At 45.1% G+C, this 14080-nt stretch overlaps 1 protein-coding gene across 1 annotated transcript in view; it reads left to right on the forward strand.

Annotated features, from left to right (window-relative positions):
- The window catches only part of LOC134336740 (uncharacterized), a 21053-nt gene extending 8273 nt beyond the window's left edge, over positions 1-12780 (forward strand). Inside the window, exons 2-4 of the mRNA XM_063031159.1 lie at positions 6815-6923; positions 7025-7349; positions 10879-12780. Coding sequence (XP_062887229.1) covers positions 6815-6923; positions 7025-7349; positions 10879-10994 — 550 coding nt within the window. The 3' untranslated portion in view covers positions 10995-12780. The remainder of the gene's footprint in view (positions 1-6814; positions 6924-7024; positions 7350-10878) is intronic.
- The last annotated feature ends 1300 nt before the right edge of the window (positions 12781-14080 follow it).

The raw sequence follows: 14080 nt of genomic DNA on the forward strand, positions 1-14080 counted from the left end.
GAGAGTGACAGCAGAGATCCTGGTCCCTGTTGTTTGCTATGAGAGTAGATCAGCGGCTTGTGCACAGGTTGAAACTACCAATTATGGGAGATGATTGATGCCTGTGCTCTGTGATGACTGTTGCATCCACTGACTGGTCATGATGTCCATTCTGGTCCATGCAAGTATTCCAGGAGTATATGACAGTGACGTGGAATGGAACTTGTCTTCACCTTCCGACAAGTTCCCAAAAGTTCGTGAATCCCAAAATGACCCCCACTGGCTTCAGTCTACCATGCAAGCAGTGCATCTTGCTGAACGGGGTCCGACAAGTCCTCAGTGCCAAACACTGCATCTGGAGTCTCTGCCACAACCCAGAGCAGAAAATGGCCAAACTGTAACCTGTTGAATTGCCTTGTTAATTGTTAGTCTTCTCTCTATCTCTCCTTGTCCTTATTTCTTTTCTCTGATCTTTCTGTATTCATCCTGACTTGCCCCACCCTGCTGTACTTGCAGATTCACGGGCTGACTCACCCACGAGATATTCCATCCATTTACCTCACTGGTGGCACCATGCCTTCCACACCATTTCCACCTTGTCCCACCGATCGTGATTACAGTTTGATCTGGGTGGAAACAATCAAGTACATTTTGTCAGAGTTGTTGACAGTGAGTCCAAGCCCTGTAATCACTTCCCTAAAAGTTCCCTCACCTACACTTGCTCCATTTACATCTCAATTCCCAGGATCAGATCCAACTATGTTTCCTTCACTGTTGGCTTGGGAATTGACAGATTAACCATCTCAATGGAAGGGATGGTTGGGTCTATTCACACCCCCTTCATTATTCTGTCTTCTGCATCCTTCCCATGAACTGGTGACTAGTGAGAAGACATGGGAAGAATTATATTCTTTAACTCTAACCATGCAGATTCTCAGCATGATCTTTGAAGGGCACACTCTTCCTCCAGCAATGAAATGTTCCCCCAACTCAACATGCCACGGCCATTCCCCACCCTCCCCCTACCTAATATCTTGTATCCATGAATATTTAGTTTCCATCCAGGACTTTGTTAATGAGCAGCGTCCCGATTCCAGGTAATGGTCTATTACCGCAGCTCTCTACCCTTGTTTACCACACTCTCGATTTGTACTATCGTAGACATCCTCTTTCCGTCGGCCTGTCTAGTTTTGACTTTATTACTTACATCATTCATATACATGAGGAGTAAAAATCTTTACGTTACGTCTGTAACATAATGTGCAATGATAGTAATTTATAATAAATATTATGTACAACAGGATGGTCAATATAACTTAAAAGTACAGTTGTGTCAGCATGAATCAATCAGTCTGAATGCCTGGTGGAAGAAGCTGTCCCAGAGCCTGTTGGTCCTGGCTTTTATACTGCGGTATCGTTTCCCAGATGGTAGCAGCTGGAACAGTTTGTGGTTGGGGTGACTCAGTTTCCCAATGATCCTTTGGGTCCTTTTTACACACCTGTCTTTGTAAATGTCCTGTATAGTGGGAAGTTCACATCTACAGATGCGCTGGGCTGTCCACACCACTCTCTGCAGAGTCCTGCGATTAAGGGAAGTACAGTTCCCATACCAGGCAGTGATGCAGCCAGTCAGGATGCTCTCAATTGTGCCGCTATAGAAAGTTCTTTGAATTTGCGGGACCATAACCAAACTTCTTCAACCGTCTAAAGTGAAAGAGGTGCTGTTGTGCCTTTTTCATCGCACGGCTGGTATGTACAGACCACGTGAGATCCTCAATGATATTTATGCTAAGGAACTTAACCCCAGACTCATTGATGTCAATGGGGGTTAGCCTGTCTCCATTCCTCCTGTAATCCACAACCAGCTCCTTTGTTTTTGCAACGTTGAGGGAGATGTTGTTTTCTTGACACCACTGTGTCAGGGTGATTACTTCCCCGTAGACCACCTCGTTATTGTTTGAGATAAGGCCAATCAATGTAGTGTCAGCAAATTTAATTAGCAGATTGGAACTGTGGGTGGTGACACAGTCATGGGTATACAGAGAGTAAAGGAGGGGACTTAGTACACAGCCCTGAGGGGCACCTGTGTTGAGAGACAGAGGGGCAGAGGTGAGGGAGCTCACTCTTACCACCTGCTGGCGATCTGACAGGAAGTCCAGGATCCAGCTACACAAGGCAGGGTGAAGCCATTCCTTGTGCTGGTTGTGTTTGTCTCAGCCAAACCTTTGTGTAGAATATTTTCTTCTTTTTAAAATGACACTCTGTCTTCAAATCTGATCTCAAACCCTCTTTCACACACTCACACACACAAACTCATGCATACACTTACACAGACATACAGGTTTCCCCCACCATCCGAAGGTAGAGCGTTCCTATGAAACGGTTCGTAAGCTGGAATGTCGTAAAGTGAAGAAGCAATTACCATTTATTTATATGGGAAAATTTTGTGAGCGTTCGCAGACCCAAGAATAACCTACCAAATCATGCCAAATAACACATAAAAACTAAAATAACAGTAACATATAGTAAAAGCAGGAATGATATGATAAATACACAGCTTATATAAAGTAGAAATACTTTTGCACAATCATTGCCTGAACTGTTCTCCGTAGCGAAAATCTCACGTAAGCGCTGTTGGCAAAAACACGTGCAAGCGCTCTCCAGTAACCTTTAAGCTACGAAGCTGCCAAATCACACCAAATAACACGTAAAAATACACAGCCGATATAAAGTAGAAATAATGTATGTACAGTGTAATATCACTTACTGGAATTGGGACAGTGCGGAGCACAATAATGATGGTGTGCTAGGCTGAGTCGTCGGAGTTTGGTGGTGCAGTGGCCCCACCCTCCGGGCAGCGAACAGATACATTGTCGCGAAGCATGCAGGGGTCCAGCGGTAGCCGGGATGCACCCAGCACATCTTTAAGAAAAAAGCCGAAATAAACAAGCTAATTAATTAGGTGCCGCCCGGCACGTAATTGTCGGCCCAGATCAGAAGCAATTGCTGATTGCGTCGCCTCTGATCTGGGCCGACAATTACATGCCGGGCAGTACCTAATTAATTAGCTTGTTTATTTCGGCTTTTTTCTTAAAGATGTGCTGTGTGTCTCCCGGCTACCACTGCATTCTCTGCGAATCGGTATCTGTCTGCGGCCTGGGTGTTGGGACACTGGGGTGTCATCTCATCGTCGTCTGTTTCCATTAGAGCAGGCAGCTCATCTTCTCCTATGACTGCCTGCCTCGATGTCGAAGGTCGAGGTTCGTCGTCTGCTGTGGCTGATGTGAAAGGCTTGCTTGACTAATGAGCCTTGCGCATTTTTCTATCATACAGTTCTTTGTAAGCACTCAAACCATCGTACAAATATGCCCTAAACCTACGTACCCTTTCAAAATTAAAGTCGTACTTTATCATTACCCATTTGGTTTCGATTGTTATCCTTTCGTCTTCCAATTGCATCAGCTCTTCATCTATCAGTTCTTGGTCATGGATGCCAAAACCTCTTCAACATCATCTTCGTCACATTCCACAAGCCAAACTCACTTTGTCCTTGCTTCGTTCACCACGATCGAAACACTTAATTATGTCTAGTTTTACGCTGCGAGCTCTTTCAGGCTTTTCCGATACCATAGAACTCATCTTGCAAATGGCTGCTCACAGGTTCGTGTTTAAACAATGCCGGCTAGAATGCCGTTCCGAATCCGGGGGAGAGCGGCTGCTTGGGGCGCGCGCTGATTTTTTTTTGCGCACTGCTTCTTTTGTGCGCTGCTTTTTTCGTAACAGTGAAAACGCCTTCTGTTAGCGAAAACAGGGTACTAATGTAGGTCTTTCGTAACAGTGAGGTTTCGTAAAGCGAACGTTCGAAAAGCGGGGGACACCTGTACACACTCACGGAAACTCATGCATATACTCACACAGACGCACTCAGTAACATTCACACTTGCGCACTCTCACACTCGTACACTCTCACACTTCTACACTCACACGTGCAAACTCCTGCATACACTCACACCAACGCAGACAACTCACAGTCACATTCACACTCTCACACAAACACAATCACACACAAGTACACTCACATGTATAATCACACACACACACACACACACACACACACACACACACACACACACTGGCCCGGTGCCCAGGGATCCAACGCCTGTGTCATTTTCATCCCCACTCAAACCCTCCAGCTGCAGTTGGTGTTCTGTCCCAGCTTGTGTTGGTTTACTGTATATATTATGGTTTACTGTTTTGCTTTGAAAGGAGACCCTCAGTAATTCACTGCAGTTTCAAGGACAGGAAAGACTCTGACTCCATTGGTCAACCATCTGAAAAGACACACGTGCTGGAAATTGAGATTAAGTGCGAAAATGCTGTGAATACGCAGCGTCCTTGCAGAGAGAAACAGAGGACAGTTCAGGTCGAGCTTAAATTAAAGTTATCTCCAGTGGTTCCAATGTTTGATTGACCTGAATCATTTACTCCTTTGTCTCTCCACAAGCGCTGCCTGACCCGCTGCGTGTTTCCTGTCACTTTCCTTGTTTGTGACCACCATGTGGTAGGCGAGCGGGCAGCCGCGGCCGTGACTTGGGACAGGAAAAGAAATGGTGATCAGGGTGGGGAGCAGGGGCTGAGAATGTGAAATAGCAGGTGAAGGAGGGGAAGAGTGGCCTTTGGGGAGTAGGAATGGGCAGGACTGGGATTGAGGTGGAGATGGTGACAGGCAGGCTGTAGCTGTCTGGGCTGAGTAACTGACCCAGCCACACACCCACAGCTCTCCATTGAGGCTTGGATCCTGCCCGGTGCTCTCATGCTAAGAAACACCAGTATTTTGGTCATCAGGCAGGGCCCAAGGGTCAGAGTCTGCTGGGGATTAACCAGCTCTGTCCCTCTGGAATCCAACACTTCCCCATTGAATGAAACCCCAAAGATCTCCTTCCCCCAGATCGTGTGTTGGAGCAGTGATTATTATGGGCTGCCCATCTCAGGCCCTACTGTAGCACATGAATATTTTGTATAGATAATTAATACAACTTAAATCATTCATTTTAAGCAGTTGTTCGTATCTAATACTGTATGCAAAATCAGAATCAAGTTTATTATCACTGACGTATGTTTTGAAATTGATAGTTTTTCGGTAGCAGTACAGTGTAATGCATAAAAATACTATAAATAACAATGGAAGTTCAAAGTACATTTATTATCGAAGTATGCAGAGATTATACAACCTTGAGATTCGTCTCCTTACAGGCAGCCACGAAACAAAGAAACCCAAAAGAACCCATAAATAAAAGACCATCAAACACCCAATGTGCAGAGACAGAAAAAAACAGCCGTGCAAACAATAAAAGTAAGCAAATAGCATTCTGAATGAAAGTGAGTCCATAGACACAAAACCTGGAACAGTTGGAGCAGGCTGCAGCCTGAGTCTCAGTTCAGTGCACGGCGAGTAAACGTCATGGAGCCCTCAGACACAGAGCCCAGAGCAGGCCGCAGCCTCAGCCTCAGTTCAGTGCAGGGCTGAGTAAGCGAAGTGGAGCCCTCAGACACAGAGCCCAGAGCAGGCTGCAGCCTCAGCCTCAGTTCAGTGCAGGACTGAGTAAATGTCGTGGAGCCCTCAGACACAGAGCCCAGAGCAGGCCGCAGCCTCAGCCTCAGTTCAGTGCAGGGCTGAGTAACGTCATGGAGCCCTCAGACACAGAGCAGGCCGCAGCCTCAGCCTCAGTTCAGTGCAGGGCTGAGTAAACATCATAGAGCCTTCAGACACAGAGCCCAGAGCAGGCTGCAGCCTGAGTCTCAGTTCAGTGCAGGGCTGAGTAAACGTAATGGAGCCCTCAGACACAGAGCCCAGAGCAGGCCGCAGCCTCAGTCTCAGTTCAGTGCAGGGCTGAGTAAATGTAATGGAGCCCTCAGGCACAGAGCCCAGAGCAGGCCGCAGCCTCAGTCTCAGTTCAGTGCAGGGCTGAGTAACGTCATGGAGCCCTCAGACACAGAGCAGGCCGCAGCCTCAGCCTCAGTTCAGTGCAGGGCTGAGTAAACATCATAGAGCCTTCAGACACAGAGCCCAGAGCAGGCCGCAGCCTCAGTCTCAGTTTAGTGCAGGGCTAAGTAAACATCATGGAGCAGCGAGCAGAATTGGCTCAATCCTCGATTCTTGCCCTGATACCCTGCCTTTTCAATCCACGTGGCCTGGTGTTTAAATCATCCAAACATTGGGCCGTTCTTCGCAGAGGACCTGGGCCCTGTTGCTTTGATACATTCTGGGCTTGGACCCCACCGGCATGTTTTGGCCTGTACCTGACCTTTGCAAATATGCCTGGCACTTAGATTGATCAGGCTCGGTCTCGGTTTAGGTGGACGGGCCTCGAATCTGCCTCGATCTCGGCTGACTTTGCCTCGACTCAGCCTCACCTTCACTTGCCTCTCCATTGTTTGTGATGATCATTTACGATAAATTTTACAAGAAAAAGTGTTATTAATAAAGTATTTAGTCCTATTCTTCGTTTTGTTCTCTGCCATCAAGTAGTCGCTGGGCTTCACCAGAAGAATAATGGGGTAGTGTTGATGGGTTCGTAGACAATTTAGAAATCTGATGGTGGAGGGGAAGAGGCTGTTCCTAAAGCATTGAGTGTTGGTCTCCAGGCTCCCGTACCTCCACCCTGGTGGTTGTAATGGGAAGAGGCATGTCCCAGGTGGTGAGGGGCCTTAGCGATGAAAGCCATCTTCTTGAGACATCACCTTTTGAAGATGTCCTCGGTGGTGGGGAAGTTGTTGAGTCAATCTATTTGACTTGTTTTTGTTTTAAAGGATATTTTAATTATCTTTCCTCCAGGCAAAAGATGAAAATAGACACAGCACCTACCGTGCCCAGTGACTGTGCGGGTCCAGCAAGCAAGCGGAGTAGAACATGGGATACTTCCACTGAGGCTCCGAGAAGAACAGTACTGCTGTTTTATACAAGTTCTCTCACAGTCCACTTTCTCTCCGCCTGACTCTGCAGAATTTGTTAACTTTTTTTTCCCCCCCCCCCCCGACATTGCAGGTCGTGCACCAACTGTTTGACGCCAGCACCTCGGTTATGTACACCGTCCACGAGACCGCTGACGAAGAGGGCGGGAAGAGCGCCAATGGGACATCCAGTTTGAGCAGCAGGAGCGAGAGCTGCACCCTGACGACCAGTGCCCCCTCCATGAATAACTGCCCTCCGTGTTCGAGAAGCAGGCAGCCAGTGAGTGTGGCCAGTGTGACAGACCGTGCCCCAGCCAGACTGAGCCATCAGCTGTGTGGGGGCAATAGATTCTGTGGAGTGAACCAGTTGCATAACAAGAAAATTCAAACCACAATCAAACCCAAAGTTAGAACGGTTGGTAAGTTATGTCTACCTAAGCCATTGCTGTTTTAAGAAGTTCTTTGACATTTTGGGTACATGAAATTTGGTGCTAATTTTCTTTTAATTCTCATTTGTGATCTTGTCAAGGTGAGAATAGAGTTAGGGCATCTTTTTCCTATTTCCGGTACAGTTAGGGGAATGAGCAAGGCGGTATCTTAGATCCAGTTGATGAATGCATGGCTGGGAATTTCGACTTAGACCATAGACCACAAGATGTAGTGCAGAATTCGACTATTCGGCCCATTGATTAGCTCCCTATTCAATCATGGCCTTTTTTTAAAACTCAATTCCATTCCCCTGCCTTCTCCCTGAAATTCTTCACCCCACCCCACCAGTCAAGAACCTACCAATCTCTGCCTTAACTACTCCCAATGACTTGGTTTCCTCAGTCCTCTGTGGTAATAAATTCCACCATCTTTCTAGCTGCAGAAATTCCTCCTTATCTCTGTTCTAAAGGGACATCCTTCATTCTGAGAGGCTGCGACCTCAGATCCTAGACCCTCCTGGGAAACATTCTCTCTATGTCCACTTTGTCCAGACCTTTCAGTATTCCAGGGGTTTCAGTGAGATTCCCCTCTCGTGTATCTGTGTACCTCTTCATTGCTGGGCTTTGTGTCTGACCTCTTCTGGCTGCACCTGGTACAGCAGCTAAAGGTTTACCAGAAAATTATCCTGTTTCAGGAAGGGCATTTCATTCCAGAATGTTATCTCAGTGTTACTCTTATCAAAGTTAATGTTAACAACCCACCTAGTTACATGAAAGAAGAACATCAAATGACGTGTCATTTTTGCACAAAGGCATGCTTGCTGGTTTTAAAATGGTACTGAACAAAGTTGTTCTTGATGTTAGAGCAGGTTTAATCTCAGAATCAGGATCAGGTTCATTATCACCGGCATATGTTGTGAAATTTGTTAACTTAGCAGCAGCAGTTCAATGCAATGCATAATATAGAAGAAGAAGATGAAAATAATAAAATAATAATAAGTAAGTAAGTAAATACGTATATTGAATAGATTAAAAGTAGTGCAAAAAACAGAAATAATATATATTAAAAAAAGTGAGGTGGTGTTCACGGGTTCAGAGACCATTTAGGAATCAGATGGCAGAGGGGAAGAAGCTGTTCCTGAATCGCTGAGAGTGTGCCTTCAGGCTTCTATACCTCCTACCTGATGATGACAGTGAGAAAAGGGCATGTTCTGGGTGCTGGAGGTCCTTAATAATGGACGCTACCTTTCTGAGATACTGCTTCTTGAAGGTATCCTGGGTACTTTGTAGGCTGGTACCCAAGATGGAGCTGACTAGATTTACAACAGTCTGTAGCGTCTTTTGGTCCTGTGCAATAGCACCTACTTTCCGTCCACCTGAAAAATTGGGATCTCCCAGTGACCACCCATTTTAATTCTACTTCCCATTCCCATTCTGACTGTCATGATGAGGCCACACTTAGGTTGGAGGAACAACACCTTATATTCCGTTTGGGTAACCTTCAACCTGATGGCATGAACATCGATTTCTGGGACTTCTGGTAAAGCCACCCACCTCCTTCACTATTTCCCATCCCCTTTTTCCTCAATCACTTTATTTCCTTGCCCATCCAGTGCCTTCCTCTGGTGCTCTTCCCCCTTTTCTTTCTTCCATGGCCTTCGGTCACTTTTACCAACTTATTTCCCAGCTCTTTACCTCATGTCCTCCCCCTTCAGATTTCACCTATCACCTGGTGTTTCTCTCACCCCCTCCCTCCAACTTTTAAATCTACTCCTCAGCTTTTATTCTCCAATCCTGCCGAAGGGTCTCGGCCCAAAACGTCGACTGTACTCTTGTTCTAGATGCTGCCTGGCCTGCTGAGTTCCTCCAACATTTTGTGTGTGATGCTGGCACTTTAAATGTTTTTATTCTGCAATATGCATACTATGAATATTTGGAATGAATACTGAAAATCACAGTCTTTTTATTACTTACCAAAAAAAAGTCAGAATATAGAATCTTTCACATCAAACAGACACAAACCACAACTCACAACAACTGACAGACCCAATGGCAAAAATAAGATGTTTTGACTAGGTGGCATCAGCGTTCATGGACTGGTGATTTGGTCAGAAGCTTTGGACTTCCATTCTGTGTTTATTGTTACAATTTGTAATAGTGTTGTAACTTGACAATGTAAATACGTTGAAGCTCTAATACGTTTTAAAGTAAAGGCTGAGGTCAATTATAATTTAGAAAATTTAATGGATTATATTCATTCACATAATTACAGGGGATTTCACAATGATAGTATCATAGATTTCAAGATTATATTAACATATATAAATAATTCCAGCTGTGCACTCATGCAGCTTAAAGGGAACACTGCTCACAGGGTGTTGCCTGGATCAGTGGACATCTGCAATAAAGGGAGGTTAGAAAAACTTGGGGTGTTTTCTCTGGAGTAGCGCAGGCTGAGGGGCATTCTGATAGAGATTTATAAGATTATGAGGCATAGATAGACAGCAAGCATCTTTTCCCAAGGTTAAAGTATCTAATACCAGAGGGCACGCATTTAAGGTGAGTTCAAAGGAGCTGTGAAGGGCAGTTTTCTACACTGAGAGTGGTGGCTGCTGGGGATGGTAGTGAAGGTAGTTAGAGGCTCTTGGATTGGCATGTGAATGCCAGAACATGGATGTGGTAGGCTGAAGGGATTAAGCATTTGATTACTAGTTTAATTAGTTTGGCATAACATTGTGGGCTGAAGGGCCTGTTTCTATGCTCTTCTGTTCTATGTTCCCCTTATCTCAGTTCCAAATGGCTGAGTCCGTAGGAAAGCTCCTCCCTAACTCCAGCCTGTTAAGCTGTTTAAACACTTTTAGGTTTTTATAAACATAAAAAGACACGCGGACAGGAGCACGGATTGGAAAGGATTAGAGTGATGTGGGCCAAATGCACGCTCATAGGACTAGCTGATTTGATCAGTATGGACAGGTTGGGACATGTGTGTGACTCTGAGATCTTCTGTCATTCATGCAAAAACTAAAATATATAATCACAAAGCACTCAACGTCTTCTCATACCGAGGAAACCCACTGTCCCGGAACCAGTCTGGTACATGGTTGCTGCAAGTGGATCCTTTCTCAGGCAAGGAGACCAGAAACATAGACTATATTCAGCAGAGCCCTATGTGGTGAGGTTGAAGTACTAGTTAGACATAACTTCATAAAATTTAGAACATTACTGCATAGTACAGGCCCTTTGGCCCATGATGTTGTTCTGACCATTCACCTACTTTAAGATCAATCTAACCCTTCCCTCCCACGTAGCCCTCCATTTTTCTATCATCTATGTGCCCATCTAAGATTTGTTTAAATGCCCCCGATGTATTTGTCCCCTGCCAACCCTGGTGGGGCGTTCCATGCACCCAACACTCGCTGTGTTTAAAAAAAAACTTACCTCTGAACTTCATATTAATACAGTTGCATTCCGTCACCATGCTTCGAGCTGCATTGATATCCTTTTTTTTTGTTGTTTCCAGGTATTCAGGTGGCGTTTGGAGAAAAAAAACTGCTTGCTTCTCAAGAGACTCAAACTGATTGGACATTCCAGCCGTCATTCCCAGTGCAGGATTACTCATGTTCTGTGCAAACTTAATCATTGATGCTGTTTAAGCTTTGTAAATGTCTCAGATTTGTTAATGAACAGATACTTTTCCCAGAGTTCCCAGTTGTTTGTACGTTTTGCTCTTTTGTCAGTCGCACGAAAGAACCCCCATAGGTGTGTGGCCTTCTGGTTCACCCCTACCTGGATGAAGAGGCAGCTCGTGCACCCCAGACGTTGGTTGACATCATTGTAATGGTAATTGTCTAGGTTAGTTGCAGGTGTGAATTGTGTGAAGAAGTTGGACAGGTCCGAACATCAGTTCTACTTTTCAAAAAAAAAGGCTAGTTTTCCTCTGGGAAATGTTTTTGTTAGCTTTAGGGGAACAAGAGGAATTTGCACAGTACTGTGTACTGCCAAAGGACTCATTTACAGTAAAAAGCCGAACACTCTGAACAGGTCGGATAGCATTTCTGAAACGAGAAAGGGTTAGCATTTCAGGGTCCTGGACTTTATATCAAAACTGACTCACAAAGCTCCCAAAGTTATCGAAAACAGTTAACATCCCAAACATGCACAGTTTGGGGTTGGCGTGTCTGGAGAGGTCCTTTTGATGTGATTGCGGAATATTTGTAAACTGGCAGTACTAAACCACTTGCAGGCAGAATTGGGGAAAGCACCCCAGTGTCCAACTGTTGCTGTTCTCCAGCAGGGTTCCCTCTTGATGTCCATGTGCTGCTTGTTATCGGTGGTGTTTTCTGCTGCTGCTGAAGGGATGCAAAGAAACATTCTCTGGACAAATTGTTCAGATTTGATTCTAACAGGTTCCAGCGAAATTTGATCAATGTTTTGAATGAACACCATGATTGAGCCCTTACTGTCTTCCAGGATAAAGTATTCAGAAGATTCTTCCCCTCTAAAAAACCTATTATTTTTAGAGATCCAACACATAACAGGTCATTATGACCCAACAGGCCTGCACTACCCAATTACACCCAAATTTCTCCTTGGTTCAGACCCAAATGGCCTATCCCTTGTTCTAAGACCGTTTTTTGGACCTAAACTTCTCAGCCAGAGAAACATCATCCCTTCATCCAGCCTGTCAACCCTTTAAACTTTTTATGTTTCAATTCTTCCAAGTTCTAAAGAAGTTAGTCTTGGATTACTCAGTCACTCTTAACACAGCAAGCTAGCCACTCCTGGAACCAATCCAGTGAAACTTTGGTGCACTTGCTCTTTGGCAAGTGGATCTCTCTCAGGCAGTGAGATCAAATCTGTATACAATCTGTCACACACAGTCTCAACAGGGAGTTCACTCTCTCTGAATAGTATCGTGACGTCTCCAGCATGCAGTCAAGGGGTAGCAGGAGCCTTGGTTTAACATTTTGCTCAAATGACTGCACCTTCCTGAACAATGATGAGACAAAAACTGTCTCAAAGGCAAAGCTGACATCTTATTTACAGGCTGTCTAGTGATTATATTACTGCCAGGTATGGCTGTTATTACTTATCTACTTTTTTTTTTCCTATTGGATTTGGTTACTTTTATCTCTAGATGCAGAAGAGACGAGAGAGCTATTCTCTACTGAACTTTTCTGTGAAGATCAATGTGTGATATACGTATAGCTGACTATATGTAAGAGTTTGGTTTTGCATGATTTTTGATTAAATATTTTTAATTTGTTTGATCAATATAAATGTTGTTTTGTATTTAATTCCTTAACGAGAAGTAGCATTTTCAACCAAATAACCACGGTATTATCTGCTGCTGTTTTATGACTGAAGTGGTGTATCTAATTTTAATAAAGAAACTTGGATGTATTCTGACTTAAGACATAGAAAAAGGCCAATTGACTCACTGAGTCTATGTGCAACACCTTTCTTTCCATTAATTTCCTTTCTGACTTGATTTCCCTACATTTAATCTAATCTACCTACCGAGACGTTAAGGGCAACTTGTACAGTAATGCACATAAAATGCAGGCCAGACACTATCTAAGGAGAAGAACAAAGGAGACGGGGTTTCGGACTGAGAACCCTCATCAGGTTTGGAAAGAAAGGGAGAAGAAGCCAAAATAAGAAGGTGGGAGAGAGGGGAATGAGAGGGAGTACAAGCTGGATGGTGATAGGTCAAGCTAGGTGAATGGGAATGAAGTGAGAGGTGGAAGAGGTAAACGGGTAAAGAAGATGGAATCTGTTAGGAGAGGAGGGGGAACCATGGGAGAGGGGCACCTCAGGAAGGTGAGTTGAAGAGAAGGGGAAAGAGGGAGGCCAGAATGGGGAATGGAAAAAGTGTGGGGGGGGGGGGAGGGAGAGAAATGACTGGAAGTTGGACAAATCAATGTTCGTAATGTTGAGTTGGAATATGAGCTGTTCCAAATTCTGATTAATTTCTCCCCTTACAACAGTCTGCAAGTCGTAAATATGACAATGAGCTAAAGTCTTGGCTGGCCTCCCAGACGCTGATGCATGTGTATGGGTTGTAGGTAAGTTTGGTGTTGTAACTGGGGAGAACCCATACCAGGTTGCAACAGAGTCTGTTTTGCCATTGAGGTTTGAAGTGCGTTCTGACGGGGGCTACAGACTTTTGCGTGTGTGTGTGTGTGTGTGTGAGGGTTTCTGTTCCTTTGCCATTGGGAGCACTCTACTGATTGTCAGATAGCTGTGTTCTTTCAAGGATCAAAGTTTCCCTCTGGTCATGAGAAGGCTTATTGTGGATCTGGTCGGGAAGCCACTCGATGTGTAGGTTCTCCTGAAGTGGGTATTCGCCACGTTTGTGCGGTGGTTCCCACTGAACAGTACCACAGCAGGCAGAGTCACTGTCTCACAGTTCCAGAGACCCAGGTCCCTTCCTGACCTCCAGCGCTGGTCTGTGTGGCGTTTGCACGTTGCCCTGTGACTGTGGGTTCCCTCTGGATCCTCTGGTTTCCTTACTGAAAACATGCAGGTGAGTAGGTTTCCTGTCTGCCGTACACCGCCTGATGGATGGTCTGTAGTGTGTAGGTGAGTGGTATAATCTGGGTGGGAATGTGGGGAGAATGAAGATGTGGTTCACAGGGGATCGGAGTAAACAGGCCTGTCTGGACTGTGGTCTGAAGTGCCTGTGTGCTTTACAGCTCAATGTTGATTGAGTAGCTACA

Source organism: Mobula hypostoma, chromosome 23, assembly GCF_963921235.1.
Source record: "Mobula hypostoma chromosome 23, sMobHyp1.1, whole genome shotgun sequence".
In the NCBI taxonomy this organism is placed as follows: domain Eukaryota; kingdom Metazoa; phylum Chordata; class Chondrichthyes; order Myliobatiformes; family Myliobatidae; genus Mobula; species Mobula hypostoma.